This window comes from Maniola hyperantus, chromosome 8 (genome assembly GCF_902806685.2).
Source record: "Maniola hyperantus chromosome 8, iAphHyp1.2, whole genome shotgun sequence".
Lineage (NCBI taxonomy): Eukaryota > Metazoa > Arthropoda > Insecta > Lepidoptera > Nymphalidae > Maniola > Maniola hyperantus.
Window position 1 is genome coordinate 1,039,738 of NC_048543.1, and position 19,117 is coordinate 1,058,854.

Genomic DNA, 19,117 nt, shown 5'->3' on the forward strand with positions numbered 1-19,117 from the left:
GGTGGTCGAAGTGCACCAGACACCCAGGTGGTGAGCAGCGGCGTGCATAGGCATTAGCCAGTTAGGTTACCTATTTAGAGGCTGTCATGATGAAAAATGACCATTGAGCCATTTCAACTTGGGTAAGCAGTGCTTTTATGCCTCCATGACCTGCACGCCACTGGTGGTGAGGGTGGAATTGTTTGCGGTGGCGTGCGGTGCGATTGTAGAAAAAATGAGATCAAACAACTCTTCAGAGCACTGTCCATTATAGAGGCGATATTCCAATGCAAGTAGGCCAAGACTTAGGCATAATGACGCCCGCCTCTAGCAGGGAGTATCTGGAACATTCATATTTCATACCTGCCAGCGGAAAAGTTAACTAGCCTTTTCCCACTCGACTCCATTGAATATTGGAGTACTAGGTCACCTGCTAATAACTTATAAGGGTTTAAAGGTGTTCGTTCACTACACAGGTGATACAGTAATGCGATAGACCTAGGATACTTACCAGGAGGGTTCCGTATTACAGTCGTATTTTTTCGACATTTTGCACGATAATTCAAAAACTATGATGCATAAAAATAAATTAAAATCTCTTTTAGAACATACAGGTAAAGCCCTTTCATATGATACCCCACTTGGTATAGTTATCTTACTTCGAAAATTGAAAATACTAATTATTAGTTCATGACCACAATTTAATTTTTTTGTGTGATGTAACCACAAATTCACCGTTTTCAGATTTTTCCCCGAATATCTGCTATAAGACCTACCTAACTGCCTCACGATTCTAGGTCAACGGGAAGTACCCTGTAGGCTGTACCCTGTAGGTTTCTTGACAAACCGACAGAGAGGCAGACAACAAAGTGATCCTATAAGGATTCTGTTTTTCCTTTTGAGGTACGGAACCCTAAAAAAAGCTAACAGCTAATATTCATACGATTTCTATTCGCTAACGCATTTTTCTATTTTCATTTTCCCTACCCCGTCGTTAATGGAACGGAATGTATTAGCTTAGTCACCATAGACCACCATCATACTAACAATAAAAAAAAAACTCTCAAGCAAACAGAAACTTTATGTCGATGGATTAAAGTTTAAAATTGCGTGTTACTTTCTAATATCCGGGCATCGCCATACGCAACATACGCAATGAAATATGTAGTTTTTTTACGCGCAAATAGGAACTTTGTTACGAAGCCATGAGGTTTAAAATAGGATGTAGAACTGTTGGAAACCCTTTGTTTTACGCGTCAAGGGCAGTCAAGGGCGTCATCTATTTTAATAGAGTAGCAGGAAAGGTATGGTTAATTGACATTAGAATTTTTTATAGCGACTACATACCTAGATAGGAACATAAAGCCACAATCAAACTAAATATGGCGATCGTATAATGCATAAAGAGAACATAGTCGCCATAGTGCCTCTGTATCAAATTACTGTCATGTCAAAAGTACCGTTTACCATGCGTTTACCCTTAGAACCACACTAGCTTATGCTCGCGCCTTCGTTCGCGTAGACTACACAAATTTCAAACCCCTATTTCACCTCCTTAGAGGTTGAATTTTTAAAAAATCCTTTCTTAGCGGATGCCTACGTCATAATAGCTATCTGCATGCTAAATTTCAGCCCGATCCATCCAGTAGTTTGAGCTGTAGATAGATCAGTCAGTCAGTCATTAAGTCAGTCAGTCAGTCAATCACCTTTCCTTTTATATATTTAGACTACTACAGCGGGTCGATTTCGTACAACCTGCATCAATCACTATTAGAATCTCAATTGTTGTGATTGGCTGAATTTCTGCGATTCTTGTTGCAACAATGCATTGTAGCCAAGAGTGAGCCAGCAACAACCAATCAGAGGTGATTGCAATCGTGACATTGTAGGTGTTAATCTACCGTACCGTAAGTAGTTTTAAATCGTCATATGCATTTACCACTGGTTCGGAATACCTTGCCTATAGACAGACAGACAGGCACACTTTCATAATAACTGCATTTACCAGTATGGAAGACTTGCTATTTTTCCTTTGAACCTGAAAAATAGATAATTCGTGACCTGAAAGTCATAAACACATTCACAATTTATTTATTCTGAATTTCCGATTCGTATGACGTCCGTCCGAATCAGCCGTTATGCCGATATCCGTTGCGTAACGGACATTGACTTTGTATTTGCAATTGGGTATTTTCCTACTTTTGAATTTGATAAATATTATTACTTTATTATAAACTAGGATAAAAATTATGACGTACGCTGAAATAAATATAAAATCCAACAAAGATTTACAAAGTTATAGGCATTTTAATTTTGGAGTGGGAGGGTCTTCTAATAACACAGGGAGGAACGATCAGTGACTATGAAGTTTGAATCATGGCGGCTTTGGGAGATAACGGGTAATATAGGTGTAAAAAATCTTTTACCTAGACCCTTTAATCTAGATTTTCTTCGGAATTCTATTAGAAATCACGTCGTGCATTGCCAGTGTCGTGGCACCCCCTGCCAGAAGCTCTTCAAAGTTTAAAAGTTTAAGGGTGTCTGGCAGGGGGTGTGGTTTTGTGACGAGCCCAGTGGGTGACGCGCAAGGGGAATTTATCGTCGTACCGATGTATCGTAAGAGATCTCTAAGCTCCCTAGAATGCACTGAGGGTTCTGGTAAATAAAAATCCTAATTCCTACATAATGTCTTTCCCAGTACGTCGGGTATCTGACCAAGATCCCCCCTCCCCTCATTAAATCTCACCCTAACAGCTAAACTCACCCTAACAGCTGTCCATTGTTGAGCTGCTCGGGGAGAGGCTTGCCCTGGGAGAACATGACCTTGTCGCTGAGCTCGCCCCGACTGCCGCGCCCTATCAGGGGCAGGTGGATCTGGGTGCCTTTGGACTCCATCTTCTGACCTGTCGTCATCGCCGCGTAACCATCTTGGTGAAATCCCTGCAACAATAAGGGAAAATTAATATTGAGTAGCTTGTACAAGGTGTAAGAGCCGTGATAGCCTGGTGGTTAGGACCACTGCCTCCTGTTGGGGAGATCGGGGGTTCGATTCCGGGCACGCACCACTAACTTGTAAGAGTTATGTGCGTTTTAAGAAATTAAATATCAGTTGCTTTAACAGTGAAGGAAAACATCATCAGGAGGATTGTATACCTATATCTTGGTTTACTGAACTGATACATAACTGTACTCTGTAGTCTCTATACCTTTTGTAGACAATTGGATGGGAAAGAAAAAAAAATGTTTTACTTATTCAAGAGCGCCTATAAGTATAGTACGCGCCTATAAAGTGATGAACTTCGGCCTTTAGAATAACATTTCATCTTTGTAGAGCGTGGTCTTTGTCACTCATACCCATATGACGCTTTGTCGATCTCAACGACCGAGACAGTGCTCTAAAAATCTGCTGTCTCCTTCTAATCGATGTTCATCACTTTTAGCCGCGTAGTGTAGGTAGTTAGGTGCCCTAGGTACATCGTGCCAACCAGTGGTGCCAACTCTGACTTTGCATTAAAATACACCTCAAACACCATCATACTTAAAAGAACGGTTTTCCTATCTTGGTGAGAACAATCAGTTCTCCCTCCGCTCCAGCACCGACAATAAGCTTATGACTCCACACAGCTGCACGGTATACTATGGTAACTCTTTCACCACTAACAGTGTCAAACTCTGGAATTCTCTCCCAGCTGAAATACGTCAGGCGAAATCCTTAAACTCTTATTTATCTATGTAAACAGAATTATGTAGTATATTATAGAGATATGTATATAGGTATATATATTTATATATATTTGTGTATTATTAGAATGTACTGCATATGTAGTCTAATTTATAATAATATAATATACCTAGAACCATTTTCGGCTGCCGCACCAACACGTGCTTTCGTGATTCCTTTCGTCAAAGGTTGCCTGGAAGAGATCGCTTTAGCGATAAGGCCGCCTTTGCATGCTACAGCTTTGTTAGAGCAAAGTTGGGTTTATAGAAAAGCTCTGAAGAGTGATAGAGACATACCTAAACACAGTTTTTTGTCTTTATCATAGTTTAGCTTTTTTTTTGTTGGGCACGTTATACTTTGTGCCCAACAAACCTCTGTGATAGTAATTTATTGCGAATATTACGAGTTTTTATTTAGTTTTCTGTTTTAAATTTTGTATTGAAGGTGTGTAGAAGTCATTTATGGTGCATTGCTCTGTAATTGTAGCAAATTATGAAACTTAACCTTTCATACGTAAATATGATTTCTTTTGTTGTTTTGTCCCTTACGGGTATACGCTTCTGACAAGTCTCTTGATTCTTAGTCTGAGGGTGCCAACAATATCTATTACCTACTTATATCGAATTTTCATGTTGTAAATTATATATTATAGGGGTCGAAGAACCCAATTTATCAAAGGCTTTTGTACGGGCTGTCATAAAAAAGATATTGATATTCGATACCCTTTTGTCTGGTTTTCTGTGAAATTTCGCATAGCAAACTGAATAATATTCAATGACAGCTTTGTACCTTACGAACTTATAGCAGGTAGGTACCTATAATGAAAATTTTATTACATTTTTTGTAGACTTTTTTGTCAAAATTCGAATAAGAAAAGAAAATTACTAAGCACCTATTTAAGGCAGTGGTTCGACCGCCGGCGAGAAAACGACTAACTATCGGCGATTTTCTCTCTCAAGAAACGCACAATTTTGTACATTCAGTGTAAATGAAAGAGATGCATATATATCAAAAGTTTCTCTCTGACTGTTCACATTGCCGGCGACGACTCGCTTTCCTAGTTTTGTCTACCCGATCTAGAATTCCTACCCGATTTTTAAAAAACCAAAAATCCACGCAAACTATTTCACGAGGATCAGTTACGAGTAATTATCTACTTAATATATTTATGAAAACAAAATTAAAGATAAGTACCAAATTCAATATCTATACTCTATACATCCCTAAATAATACTAGACATATTCTAACAAGAAAAGTTAGACTATTTACCTGACGATTTACCTAATAAGCAGACTGTATATTATACTGGGATCAACGATAATGTGAAGAACTCATAAGTGCAGACGAGTATTAAAATACATCAAAAGGTTTACTAAAATTTGACGAACTCCCTGGCGCAGTGGTAAGCACTGTGCTCTTATTAGTGGGAGGTCACAGGTTCGTTCCTGGCAGTGGTTTGGAATTTTACGTTCTAAATTTCTGGTCTGGTGGTAGGCTTCAGCCGTGGCTAATTACCTCCCTACTTATAATAAATTATCTCTGCTACCGGCAAAGCCGTGTCGTGTCGCCAAGCGATTGAGCGTTCCGGTACGATGCTGCGAAGAAACCAAAGAAAGGGGCCCTTCTAGGTTAGCCCGCTTCCATCTTAGACTGCATCACCACTTACCATCAGGTGAGATTGCAGTCAAGGGCTAACTTGTATCTGAATGCAAAAAAAATCCGGAAAGTGAAATCTGAAACATTTAGCATCCCTGGAAGTTTCTAGACTAACGAAAGCCTCGACCTTGTTGTGTGGGTCTCGCTTACGTAAGACATGAAGCCCACCCCAACGGAGCTAAGACCCTGGACAAACAGGACGCGCAGATGCAGCGACAACCCCACTGGACGATAACACTGGGGTTCGTTTACAATTGGGTATTTGACTATATCAAAAAAATTATGGCACAAAGATAATTTAAATAGTAATTCGTTAAGTTTTAACTCATTTAAGTATAAATAACTAGCTGATGCCCGCGACTTCGTCCGCGTGGAATTAGGTTTTTAAAAATCCCGTGGGAACTCTTCGATTTTCCGGGATAAAAAGTAGCCTATATCCTTCCCCGGGATGTAATTATCTTTGTACCAAATTTCGTCAAAATCGGTTGAACGGTTGAGCCATGAAAAGCTAGCAGACAGACAGACAGACAGACACACTTTCGCATTTATAATATGGATTCAAGACCGCCACCAAACCTTTGAGCCTAAATAGCTCACCGGGTATAGGAGTGGACTGAAAACCGAAAGGTTCAAACCCCGCCCGTTGCGCTATTGTCGTACCTACTCCTAGCACAAGCTTGACGCTTAAAACATTACAAAAATATCGCGTTAATTCGTGGCTAGAGTATAGAGCTATTATGGTTGTCTGCTTCCACACAATTCCATGTAGGTATTAAAATGAAATGAAATGAAAGCATAAGAAACTCGGCAGTTGCTTCTTTGCAAAAGGCAAGAGTAAACCTACAAATCATTATACTACAAGTTGTACTGTGCAAAGATAATTGCTTCCATACAACGTCACATTATTACAACTTCTTAGAACCGCTTAACATAATATTCTTTAGCTATAAGGCCGCCTTTGCACTCTTCTGTATAGTTTCTTCTATATTATCTTGTATAGTGTCCTGTATAATAATATGCAATAAAGATTTACGAATAAACCGCGTTAGACAACTTCACGTCTCGCGTCACATCTGACCAGGCCTTTAGCACTAGCTACAGCGTGTATTCTATCTTTGTCTACGTTCTATTTTCAGCAGACTATCTCTTATGCAATCTTACCTTTCGTACGTTTAAAATGGGTCGAAATAACGTTTTTAGGGTTCCGTGCCTCAAAAGGAAAAAAAAATCACTTTGTTGTCTGTCTGTATATCTGTCTGTCCGTCGTGTCTTTCAAGAAAACCTTTAGGGTACTTCCCATTGACCTAGAATCATGAAATATTGTCTTATAACACAAATAAAGGAATGTAACATACTAACAGGTACGCGATATATCAAGGATTATACCTAAAATAAATAAAAATCTGTTTTAGAATGTACAAGTAAAGCCCTGTAATATGATACCCCACTTTCTTTGAAAGTTAAAAACAGTAATATTTTATTAATTAACACATTTTAATTATTTTCTTGTGATGTAACCACAAAGTCACGGTTTTTAGATTTTTCCCCTAATGTCTGCTATAAGACTTACCTTCCTGCCAAATTTCATGATTCTAGGTCAACGGGAAGTACCACATAAGTTTTCTTGACAGACACAACAGACAGACAGATGACAGAGACGACAAAGTGATCCTATAAGGGTTCCTTTTTTCCTTTTGAGGTACGGAACCCGAAACTTGTAGTGAGATTTACAATTTTTAGGGTTCCGTACCTCAAAAGGAAAAACGGAACCCTTATAGGATCACTTTGTTGTCTGTCTGTCTGTCTGTCAAGCAACCTACAGGGTACTTCCCGTTGACCTAGAATCATGAAATTTGGCAGGTAGGTAGATCTCATAGTTGACATTTGGGGAAAAATCTGAAAACCGTGAATTTAGGGTTACATCACACAAAAAAAATTAAATTGTGGTCATGAACTAATAATTAGTATTTTCAACTTTAGAAGTGAGATAACTACATCAAGTGGGGTATCATATGAAAGGTCTTGCTCTGTACATTCTAAAACAGATTTTTATTTATTTTTATGCATCATAGTTTTTGAATTTGAATGTCGAAAAAATACGACTGTAGTACGGAACCCTCATTGCGCGAGCCTGACTCGCACTTGGCCGGTTTTTTTCTGTAAAATAATAATTATTTGGTCATAAACACAGTGTGCTGAGATTTTATAAAGCGAGTTTTGCGCAGTACAATAAACAATTTAACATCTGCCCCCCAATTGTGTAAGAATAACCATTTCATGGCTATCGCAATCGTCAAGAAATTCTGCCCTTTGATTGGTTGATTCGCTGTTTACATTTTTTCACAGCCAATCAAAGGGCAGAATTCTTGACGATTGCGATAGCCATGGAATGGTTATTCTTACACAATTGGGGGGCTGGCCAGAGTGAGCGGGCTAATAAATGAAAAACTAAATTAGATTTCACCATTTATATCACAGAAAATTTAGCGATTGTTTACGATATTGGTATTGTTTTTGCGGTTTCCAATTCAACCGATATACTATATCCTATCCATACTAATATTATAAATGCGAAAGTGTGTCTGTCTGTCTGTCTATCCGTCTGTCTGTCTGCTAACTTTTTACGGCCCAACCGTTCAACCGATTTTGATGAAATTTGGTACAGAGGTAGGTTATATCCCGAGGAAAGGACATAGGCTACTTTTTATGCCGGAAAATTAAAGAGTTCCCACTGGATTTTAAAAAACCTAAATCCACGCGGATAAAGACGCGGGCATCATCTAGTTATTAATATTACTTTTAATAACAAAAGGTAAAATATAACTGTTAATTTTTTTGAAGTCGCGCTGCTCGATTGACGTAGATTCTTGGATAAAATTACTGTTTTTTAAGATACTTGTTACTTTTAAAGAAGACTTTTTAATTCCGAGCTTTTAAATAAGAACTATAGATAATAAAAAACCTCTAAATAAATAAATAAATAAAAGCTTTTGCTTTATACATCTTAGAGGCAAGAAAAACAGCTGATCACAATGAAAAGGTATACCTTCTGGTCAAGCGCGCTCCACTTTATACTATTACCAGTTTTCCGATACCTTACACTTACTATACTTTATTGCAGTGAAATACAAGTAGGTATTGTCAAAAACAACCTGGTTTAGCAGTGAAACCACGATCCAACTTTTAAACGCAAGAAGAATACCGGTCGTGGGAAGGACTTTGCTTTGAGCCTGCTAAATAAATGATGAGTCAACATCAACGCGGTAAGATACCGTTGGAGTCAACAACCGGTCGGCTTCATTATCACGGAAATGCAAACTAATTTCGCGCACTGTGTCGTGTAAACCTAACAAAACTACACGCTTAATATGAGTATGATAATTAGTCTAACTCGAAACAATGTAAAAGAAGATAATATAAGTATTATGTATCTAAGTAGGTTGATAAATTTGGAATTCACAAACTCTCTTGCTAAAGAAGCATCATCATTATTATCAATCTATATACATAGGCCTCTTGTAGAGACTTCCACACGCCACAGTCTTGCGCCATCAGAATCCAGCGGCTCCCTGTGATTTGTTTGATGTCATCCGTCCACCTTGTGGCCATTCCAGCACCATGGGAACCCAACTGTGTGTTCTGCCCATTGCTACTTCGGCTTCGTTTGTCGCTATGTTGATGTCGGTTACTCTAGTTCTCGTACGGATCTCCTCATTTCTGATTTGAACACGTAGAGAAACTCCGCACATAGCTCTCTCCATCGCCCGCTGAGTGACTCTGAGCTTTCTTATGAGGTCCATAGTTAGCGACCATGTCTCGAATCCCAATGCAATTACTATGCTCACTTCATCCAGAGCTATTAGGTACTAAACAATTAGATACCGCAGAGCTAATGATTCTATATTGAATAAAACATCTTGCATCATGATAATAGTCAAACAGTCCTTTTGTTTACACCTTTAATTGTATTTATTCCCATTTGTAAATAAATAAAACTGTGTAACTAATAGACTTAAGTATTATATTACTTCGTATAGTGTAACTATTTACAATTGAGTCATTTGTGCATTTAAACGCTGCCTCGCCGTCGCGCGTCGGTTGGAGAGATTTTTTTTTAAATTTATTAACACACTGGTAGGTACACATTTACGCGCGGTCATCGCGGAATAAAATGGTATGGACGGATGGTACGATGGTCATGATCATCACATTTCCTTTGCGTTAATAGATCAGTCAGCTTTTTCTTTAATATATATAATATATAGCTGTTCGTGCTGATTCACGAACATTTTTGTATGAAAATTTTTTTTTTCACTGTTGGTTTCGTATAGAGGACAAAAATTCATTCGGAGGAAAAATACGGAGAGAGCTGATGATTGAGGATTTCGGAGACGGGTGAAGAGCACGCTTAAGGTATTGAAGATAGGTGGGGGGTGCTGGAGCAAATGTCACTCGAAACGTCATCCAATTGCCAATGAGCTGAAAAAAAATTCAAAATGGCGAAAAAAAGATGGCCGCCATACAAACTTCGTCGGCGTCTATCGCGGAGAGTATAAAAGATGGAAGAGTAGTTTCTTTGCAAAAGATGATCAAGATCCGAAGGTTTACTCGGTGAATAGAAAAAAAATTCAAAATGGCGGAATTTATTTTTCCATAGAAAATGTATGGCAAATAAAGTCCACATTTTGAAAAACCCAACGCTGCATGCTCGCGGACCACTTCAGTGGTCCGCGCACCCAAGCACCCTACTACATAGTTTTATATACAGGTAATGTAAGTAATATAGATAGTTAGAATATTTTACCTTTATTAGAGTACCGCTTAAGTTAGCAAACATCACAATTATTCACAATGCGACACGACCACTCGATATCCGAATATAATCAGCACTGATTTTCATCAATGGATTCAAATAATAATTATCCCTCTTATCATTGCTTAGGTATTAGGTACGTAAAAATATTCCATGATACTTTACAACCAAAGAATCTATATATATATATAAAAGGAAAAGGTGACTGACTGACTGACTGACTGACTGACTGACTGATCTATCAACGCACAGCTCAAACTACTGGCTGAAAATTGGCATGCAGATAGCTATTATGACGTAGGCATCCGCTAAGAAAGGAATTTTGAAAATTCAACTCCTAAGAGGGTGAAATAGGGGTTTGAAAGTGTAGTCCACGCGGACGAAGTCGCGAGCATAAGCTAGTATAAAATAAATATAGAGAACACATCGATATAAATGACAAGATATGGTCAAGCGAACAAAATTTTTCACGGTTTTGGAACCAAATAAATCAGCGCCACCTCTCAGATACTAATGAACGGCCCGTTTGGAATCCAGACGTCACTGAGGTGGCATTGGTGCTATTAGCACCACTGAATCCGTGCCATTTTGTTTGTTCAATGGCCCTGTCCATACGAAGTAATATAATATAAGTCAATGGTCAAACAATTTTAAGTAAGAAACTATTAACATGACAGCTTGCATTGGCCGGACCTCTTGTGGCTCCCTCTGAGATAGTTTTGCCTGTGGATGACGCTGCTCGATTGCGGTAGAATGACAGCTACAATGTCACGATCGCAATCACCTCTGATTGTTTGAAGCTCGCTTACTATTGGCTACAATGCATTATTGGAACAAGAATCATACAATTTCAGCCATTCACAACAATTGAGATTGTAATAATGATTGATGCAGTTTATACTATGGATCTATGAAGGTCTGAAATAAACGTTTATTTATTTATTTATTTATTTATTTATTTATACGAAATCGACCTACAGGTGCTCGATTGCGGTAGAATGACAGCTCCAAAGTATCAATTGCAATCACCTTTGATTGCTTGATGCTCGCTAAATATTTGCTACAATGCATTATTGCAACAAGAATACCATCAATTCAGCTTTAATTAAAAATAACTGTTATGTACATAAACAATTAATATGAATTATGAAACCTCCTTCACCTAAGTAGGAAACTATAAAGATGACAGCTTGCACTAGCCGGACCTCTTGTGGCGCCCTCTAAGATCAGTTTTGCCAGTGGATCCCGCATATCAATTGATTGCGCTTGTTAAGCAATGCGATGTTGACCCAAGTCGGTAATTACTAATGGACTTTGGAGGACCGAATTTGGCCTTTTCGTTTCGTTTCGCCTCGGAGAGTACGAGAAGCCGTCGGTACCGGTTTTTGTCAATAATATTTCTGTTAACCTGTAAAAATCGAAATAGTCGAGTTGTATGCCATGCCATGAGTTACCATTTCTATTACATAATTTAGAATTCTGTGATGATTTCGTAAACTTGATACTTAGCAACCGAAATTAAATCTGAAGATAAAATTTGATTATTTTGTCCTTAAACGGCATCAGACCTTGTCTATGATAATAAATACAATTATTACACGTTCGTTACGTATTTTATAAGTTCTCTGAAGATAAAATTAAGGGCCGAAGTCAAGGGCTAAGTTATATCGGATTAGGCCAGTAAATAGAGCATTTAACCTCGCACTCCGATCCAATTTTAATTTTTTTTAGGTTAAGGGTCACTTACTGACCATAAAATCACAAAATGCTGACAGATCCAGGTGGAGCTTCGATCGCAATCTTGAAGGAAAGTTTTTGACCGATATCTTAGAAACTATCCGCTTTAGGGCAAAAGTATTAAAACTATTAATGTACAAAATAAAATTTTGCATCTTTTATCTATACTATCTATACTTCTATACCTACTAATATTATAAAGAGGTAATGTCGTTAAGTTTGTATGTAGGGGGTAATCTCTGGAACTACTGAACCGATTTTGAAAATTCTTTCACCAGTACAAAGCTACATTATTCCTGAGTGACATAGGCTATATTTTATCTTAAAAAAAATTAGAGATCCTTTAGAAAATTGCAATAAAGTGAAAAAAGTCGGCACATCTGTGAGCTTCCGTGGCGTACGCTGCCTAAATAGTTGAAATTACACGAAAACCATGTTTAGTGGAATTGTTCCTCTTAAAAAGCTCTAGAAAAAAGTCCACGACAGCATATAATATATCTATCTTTTACGGTAGACTCATAATAACCATTTTTATGATTTTCAAACGTGGTCTAAAACAAAGCTTTATTTTCGAAGGTGTTTTTACTATTTTAATATTAATCCTTATCAAAATAAAATGGTTCGTCATCTCAAGTATTTAATTTAGACCAAAATTGCCCTTTGCATCATTTCATTTAGATTTCTTAGGAGAAATCACGAAATCAAAATAATGTGCATCCAGCGCGATTAACGTTTTTTCCGACTTTGACTAGATGGCGCCACAGTTAACATTGCGGTTCAGTTTTAGTACTTAGGCTAGGAGTAGGTACGGCAATTAGTGCAACGGGTGGTATTTGAACCGGCGACCTTTCGGTTTTCAGTCCGCTCCTTTACCGAAGCTCTGTAGGGCGATTGTCTAAAACATGCATCAATCATTATTACAATCTCAATTGTTCTGATTGGCTGAATTTGTGCGATTCTTGTTGCAACAATGCATTGTAGCCAATAGATATTTACATAATATATTCTGTGATTGTCATACCAGTAATCATCAGCTGATGATTACTGGTATGACAAGTACCATTTTTAAAAACCTACTTATTCGTGAACTCTTGTTCACGATAATTGCAAACAAAACATCTGACTGACGCTAAAGGTCAACGAACGTTGCGTAAGTTGGCCACTTGAAGTCAATGCCGCGTCGTAAGCGGGGCATTGACCCGAGTTTTGCGCGCTATAGGTACATTGCGGGTATTGAAAGATACTAAATCACTAAAACTACAAAATGAGGCAAATGGTTATATTGAATTGTGTTTAGGTAGTATAACAAACGCTAAGTTTTTGCTAGCGTTCTGGTTACATCTTGTATAAGGCTTTATTCAATACTGCTATCCTATGTGGATCATTATCTAGATTTATTTCGTTCTAGATCCGCTTAAATCTGTATGACCCAAACTAAACTAGGTTAAGTCGGTGCTTCGAACACGCAAACCGTGTCTGAATTTGTTATTTCGTACATTCTTAGTATCATTTCAAACAGTTTCAGCGTGACCGACATTGTAGCCTAGACCTACCTACTTATTTATTGTTTTTAAATCATCTCAATGGTACTTGATCAGTCCAGCCTAGCTAGAAATACAAGGTAGTCTTTTTAGGGCTCCGTACCTCAAAAGGAAAAACGGAACCCTTATAGGATCACTTTGTTGTCTGTCTGTCTGTCTGTCGGTCTGTCACGAAACCTACAGGATACTTCCTGTTGACATAGAATCATGAAATTTGGCAGGTAGGTAGGTCTTATAGCTGGCATTAGGGGAAAAATCTGAAAACGGTGAATTTGTGGTTACATTACACAAAAAAAAATTAAATTGTGGTCATAAACTAATAATTAGGTAGGTAGTATTTTCAATTTTCCAAGAAAGATATCAAGTGGGGTATCATGTGAAAGGTCTTCACCTGTGCATTCTAAAACTGATTTTTATTTATTTTTATGCATCATAGTCTTTGAGTTATCATGCAAAATGTCGAAAAAATACGACTGAATTACGGAACCCTCGTTGCGCGAGCCTGACTTGCACTTGGCCGGTTTTTTTTATAAAATTGTCGAGCAAACGGGCAGGCGGGTCACCTGATGTTAAGTGATTACCGCCGCCCATGAACATTTGCAGTACCAGAGGAACGACCAATGCGTTGCCGGCTTTTCAGGAATTTGTTGGTCCGCCCCTTGAATAACCCCATGTTGTAATCTAACGGGAACACCGCCGAAGGTAGACGTGGAGAGTGATATAGGTACTTAGGCAACTTTTAATCCCGGAAAATCATAGAGTTCGCACTGGATTTTAAAACACCTAAATCATATAAATCGGTTAAACGGATGGGCCATGGGTAAAAAATGAAGTTGACTCTGTACTGACATACAGACACGCTTTCGCATGTAGATGTGGATATTGAATATAGAAAGACAGAAAGAAAGAAAAGACGTTTATTTATGCAATTTACATCAGCAAAATAATTATTAGATACATTGAACTTAAATTAATAATGTAATCACCCTGTACCAGAAGTTGAAATATCATACACGAAGTAGTGTGAGTGAGCGTCTTACGCTCGTCGTGTGTTACTACTCCGCTGTGATATTTAATAATGAACGTTTTTTTTACCTACCTACATTATATAAATGATTGTGTTTTTTTGGTTTTTTTTATGTATATTAAGTTTAAAATAATTTTTAATGTATATTAAGTTTAAAATAACCCACATTTAGCTCAATGTTGTTAGTTTATATTATTAAGTAATTGTTAGTTAGCTGTTAATAAATTAATGTGTTACGTGTAGGTACCTATCAACTGTCGACGGCACTGGTGCACGGAAAAACTTATTTAAAGTTTATGAATGCACCAAATTTATTGTAAACTGTAAATATTCTTCTTTAATAAAATTAATATAAAAAAAAAAAAAATTGTGCCACACATTACAACTTAAAGCTAAGAGCTGGTTATTCCGGCGCTTCTTCCACCTGAGAACAAGCAAAAGAAGCCGGAACAAACTGTGTAAATATGGATGTATTGTTTGTCCTTTGGCAGTAACACGAACGTTGTCCTATAATCCCAACAATTTTCATATCACGTTACATTGTCGTTATCACCTAATTAAATAATCTCCATCTGATTCGGTTGTTTAATGGCAGTTACTAGGTAGCATATCAGACAGTCAGTCGTCATTGATATAAACCGTAATTAATTTTGAATAAATTTGCATATATTGAAATACTTTGTGCCTAACATTTGTAATTTTATTGTTATTCATGAAGATTGTTTATCTTGCTTTTATTAATTGACCAGCTTATGCTCGCGACTTCGTCCGCGTGGACTACAAAATTTCAAACCCCTATTTCACCCCCTTAGGAGTTGAATTTTTAAAAATCCTTTCTTAGCGGATGTCTACGTCCTAATAGCTATCTGCATGCCAAATTTTAGCCCGATCCGCCCAGTAGTTTGAGCTGTACGTTGATAGATCAGTCAGTCAGTCAGTCAGTCACCTTTTTTTTTTCTAATCTCTAACTTCAAAAACAGGATTTTCATATAACTTTTCAACCCCCCCTTCACCCCTTAGGGGGCGAATTTGGTTAGATCCTTTCTTATCTGATACCTACCCCCTAGAAAGAGCCTACGTTTCAAATTTCAAGTAAAAATAACAATAGGTAGTTAAAACTTTTCTATAAAACATTTCCCCCCTACTTTACCACCCTTAGGGGGGAATTTCCCAAATTGACTTATACAGATTTTTATTATTTAAAGCTAATAACCTAAATGTCGATTTTCAAGTCTCTAACTTCAAAAACATAGGACTTTCATACAACCTTCGACCCCCCTTTCGCACCCTTAGGGGGGGGGAATTTTTCAAAACCGTTTCTTAGCTGACACCTACGTCCTAGAAAGAACCTACCTTTCAAATTTCAAGTTTGTAGGCCTTATAGTTCCCGAGATTTCGTGATTAGTCAGTCAGTCAGTCAGTGATTGAGTGGTATTTCGCTTTTATATATTTAGATTGTGGGTAGTGATGATATGAATAATAGTGCAATAACATTATGCAAATCCTTATAATATAATATCTTATTTATTAAAAGCAAGCGGTTAAACAAACGAAACCAATTGTTCCATTCCCAGTTTACATAATGCAGACAAGTGTACAACACGCGTTGAAACTAACTTGACTAACAAAAATGAGCTCTATTATTTAAAAGGTAAAGATCACAATACAATGTAAAGTGAATTGAAACCAAGTTGAAAGAAACAATGCAAAAAGAACCTTATTGTTACAACAGTAACGTTGATAACACAATGAGATTTTGTGTAATGAAAACATGGATCGATACAGTCTGCACTGAGCTAGAGGTACCCATTTTATTTCAAGTCTAAATGAAAGTATTTTCATTGTTATTACATCAATGGAATCAGTAGGTACCCTTATTATAAATGCGAAAGTGTGTTTGTTTGTTGGTTTATAAGTTTGTTGGTTTGTCCTTCAATCACGTCGCAACGGAGCAACGGATGGACGTGTTTTTTTGAAGTCGTGGGCATCAGCTAATAGTTGATAATAATAATAATAATAAAATAGTCATTTATTTAGGCAACTTGAACCCATTTGAACATACATAAAAGTAAATACAAATACAGATGTACAATTGTTAAAAATAATAATAATAAAATAATAATAATAAAATGAAAATAATAAAGTTACAAAATATACAATAATAAAATTTAAATTAAATTAAAATTAGAGATTGCCCCCAAATAGGAGGTTCGTATTTTATAAAGTTTGTAGAATAGAATAGAATAGAATAGAATGTTTTTTTTATTCATGTAAACTTTTTAAAAGTGCTTATGAATAGTCAGGTTTAATTTACCACTGGTTCGGAATGCCGTTCCTACCGAGAAGAAAAGAAAAAAAGAATGTTGTTTTTCGAAGCATTTTCCCTGAACTTAACTAGGGTCTCTACTATTAGATAGGACCAATCTCATGGAATTCCGCAAATGAAAAAGGTAGGTACTAAATTTATAAAAATAGAAACAAAAAGATTTTAATTGAAACAAAAGTGCTTTTGAATCACCAAGGCATTTCATTTCAAGTCTAAATGAAAGTATTTTCATTGTTATTACATCTTCTAATGGAATAGTTGATAAAGTTCGTAAAAGAGAATGTTGTTTTTCGAAGCATTTTCCCTGAACTTAACTAGGGTCTCTACTATTAGATAGGACCAATCTTATGGAAGTCCGCAAATGAAAAAACCGGTCAAGTGCGAGTCAGACTCGCGCACTGAGAGTTCCGTACTACAGTCGTATTTTTTCGACATTTTGCACGAAAAAATACTCAAGTACGGAACCCTCGGTGCGCGAGTCTGACTTGCACTTGGCCGGTTTTTTAACCGACTTCAAAAAAAGGAGGAGGTTCTCAATTCGTCGGAATCTTTTTTTTTTTTTTTTTTTATGTATGTTACCGGATTACTCGAAGACGCCTGGACCGATTTTGAAAATTCTTTTTTGTTCGAAAGGGTATACTTCAAAGTTGGTCCCATTTGAAGATCTGATGAACATCTTCGAAGATAGATAGTGGAACTCCTCAACGGATAAGAGTAAATTGCTCGCGATCAGTGTAATAGCTTAGTAAACAGTAGATTTTTAACCAGTCATAGCATAATTCAATACCATGGGGCCACTAAAAATTGTAAAATAAAAACATTTTGCAAAAAAAAAACTTATAGTATCTACTCATAGATATATTATGCTGAAATTTAAGAGTAATTGAGCCCAGCGGCCAACTAACTGGGTCAAATGATTGCGTTGCTACTTGCTACAGATATAATTAATGTTGACTAAACGAAATAACAAGTGCTTCAATGGCCGTTCTGGCAACCGACACGACATGATCAATCGATGGTCCAAATTATTTTTTTTTTATTATTATTCAGATACAAGTTAGCAATCTCACCTAGTGGTAAGGGATGATGCAGTTTAAGATGAAAGCGGGCTAATCTGGAAGGGGTATGGCAGTTTTTTTAAGAAACTCACACCTCTTTGGTTTCAGCACGCACAACAGACGGAAACGTTTAAGTGCGGAAACCAGCCCAGTCACTAGTCACGGCCGAAGCCTCCCACCAGACCAAACCAGAAATTTAGAAATTCCAAACCCCTGCCAGGAATCGAGGCCGGGACCTCCTACTAATAAGACAACAGCACTTTACCACTGCGCCAGGGAGGTCGCGCCGAAGGTTCCGTACTAAAGTCGAATTTTTTCGACATTTTGCACGATAAATCAAAAACTATTATGCATAAAAATAAATAAGAATCTGTTTTAGAATGTACAGGTAAAGAAAGCCCTTTCATTATAATAGCTCACTTGGTATAGTAATCTTACTTTTAAAGTTGAAAATACCAATATTTGTTCATGAACACATTTTATTTTATTTTTGTAATCTAACCATAAATTCTCGGTATTCGGATTTTTCCCATATAAGACCTACCTACCTGCCAAATTTCACGATTCTAGGTCAACGGGAAGTACCCTGTAGGTTTCTTGACAGACACGACATACAACGAAATGATCCTGTAAGGGTTCCTTTTTACCTTTTGAGATACGGAACCCTAAAAAGCCACCTTGAACCGTACCTACTGTGACACATAGTATATAATATGTCCGACTATCTGTATGTCACAGTCATTTTATTGAGGTCATGTAATTACTATCATCCGATAAAGTCGTATACAGGATGTAACAAAAACGAAGACAGGTGATAGTCTCATGATTACTGATATAATGATATCACAAAAAAAAAAACGCGAAAAAAATATTAAAAAATCCTATAATTTTGTAACAATTTACGACATATTGCAAATAAAACAACTGCCTGACGCTAGAGGTCAACGAACGTTGCTTAAGTAGGCCACTCGGAGTCAATTCCGCGTCGTAGGCGGGGCATTGCCCGCTATTCATTGCGGGTTTGAAAAATACTGAATCACAAAAACTACAAAATAAGGCAACTGGTTATTGGTGTTGGATTGTGTTTAGGTAGTGTCACAATAACGCTAAGTTTTTGCTAGCGTTCTCGTTACCCCCTGTATAGGCGCTACGTGCCTGAATACCAAATAAATAAAATATACTACTAGGTATAAAATATACGTACGTAATGCTATAATAATTAGATATTATTATGATCCTTTTATCTCTATGTAATAAC

At 37.2% G+C, this 19,117-nt stretch overlaps 1 protein-coding gene and 1 long non-coding RNA gene across 2 annotated transcripts in view; both read right to left on the reverse strand.

Moving 5' to 3' along the window:
- Positions 1-19,117, reverse strand: part of LOC138402681 (uncharacterized) — a 214,344-nt gene that overhangs the window by 26,305 nt on the left and 168,922 nt on the right. The window lies entirely within an intron of this gene.
- The window catches only part of Atet (ABC transporter expressed in trachea), a 61,481-nt gene that overhangs the window by 26,305 nt on the left and 16,059 nt on the right, over positions 1-19,117 (reverse strand). Inside the window, exon 2 of the mRNA XM_034970878.2 lies at positions 2,744-2,919. Within this exon, the coding sequence (XP_034826769.1) occupies positions 2,744-2,892 (149 nt within the window). The 5' untranslated portion in view covers positions 2,893-2,919. The remainder of the gene's footprint in view (positions 1-2,743; positions 2,920-19,117) is intronic.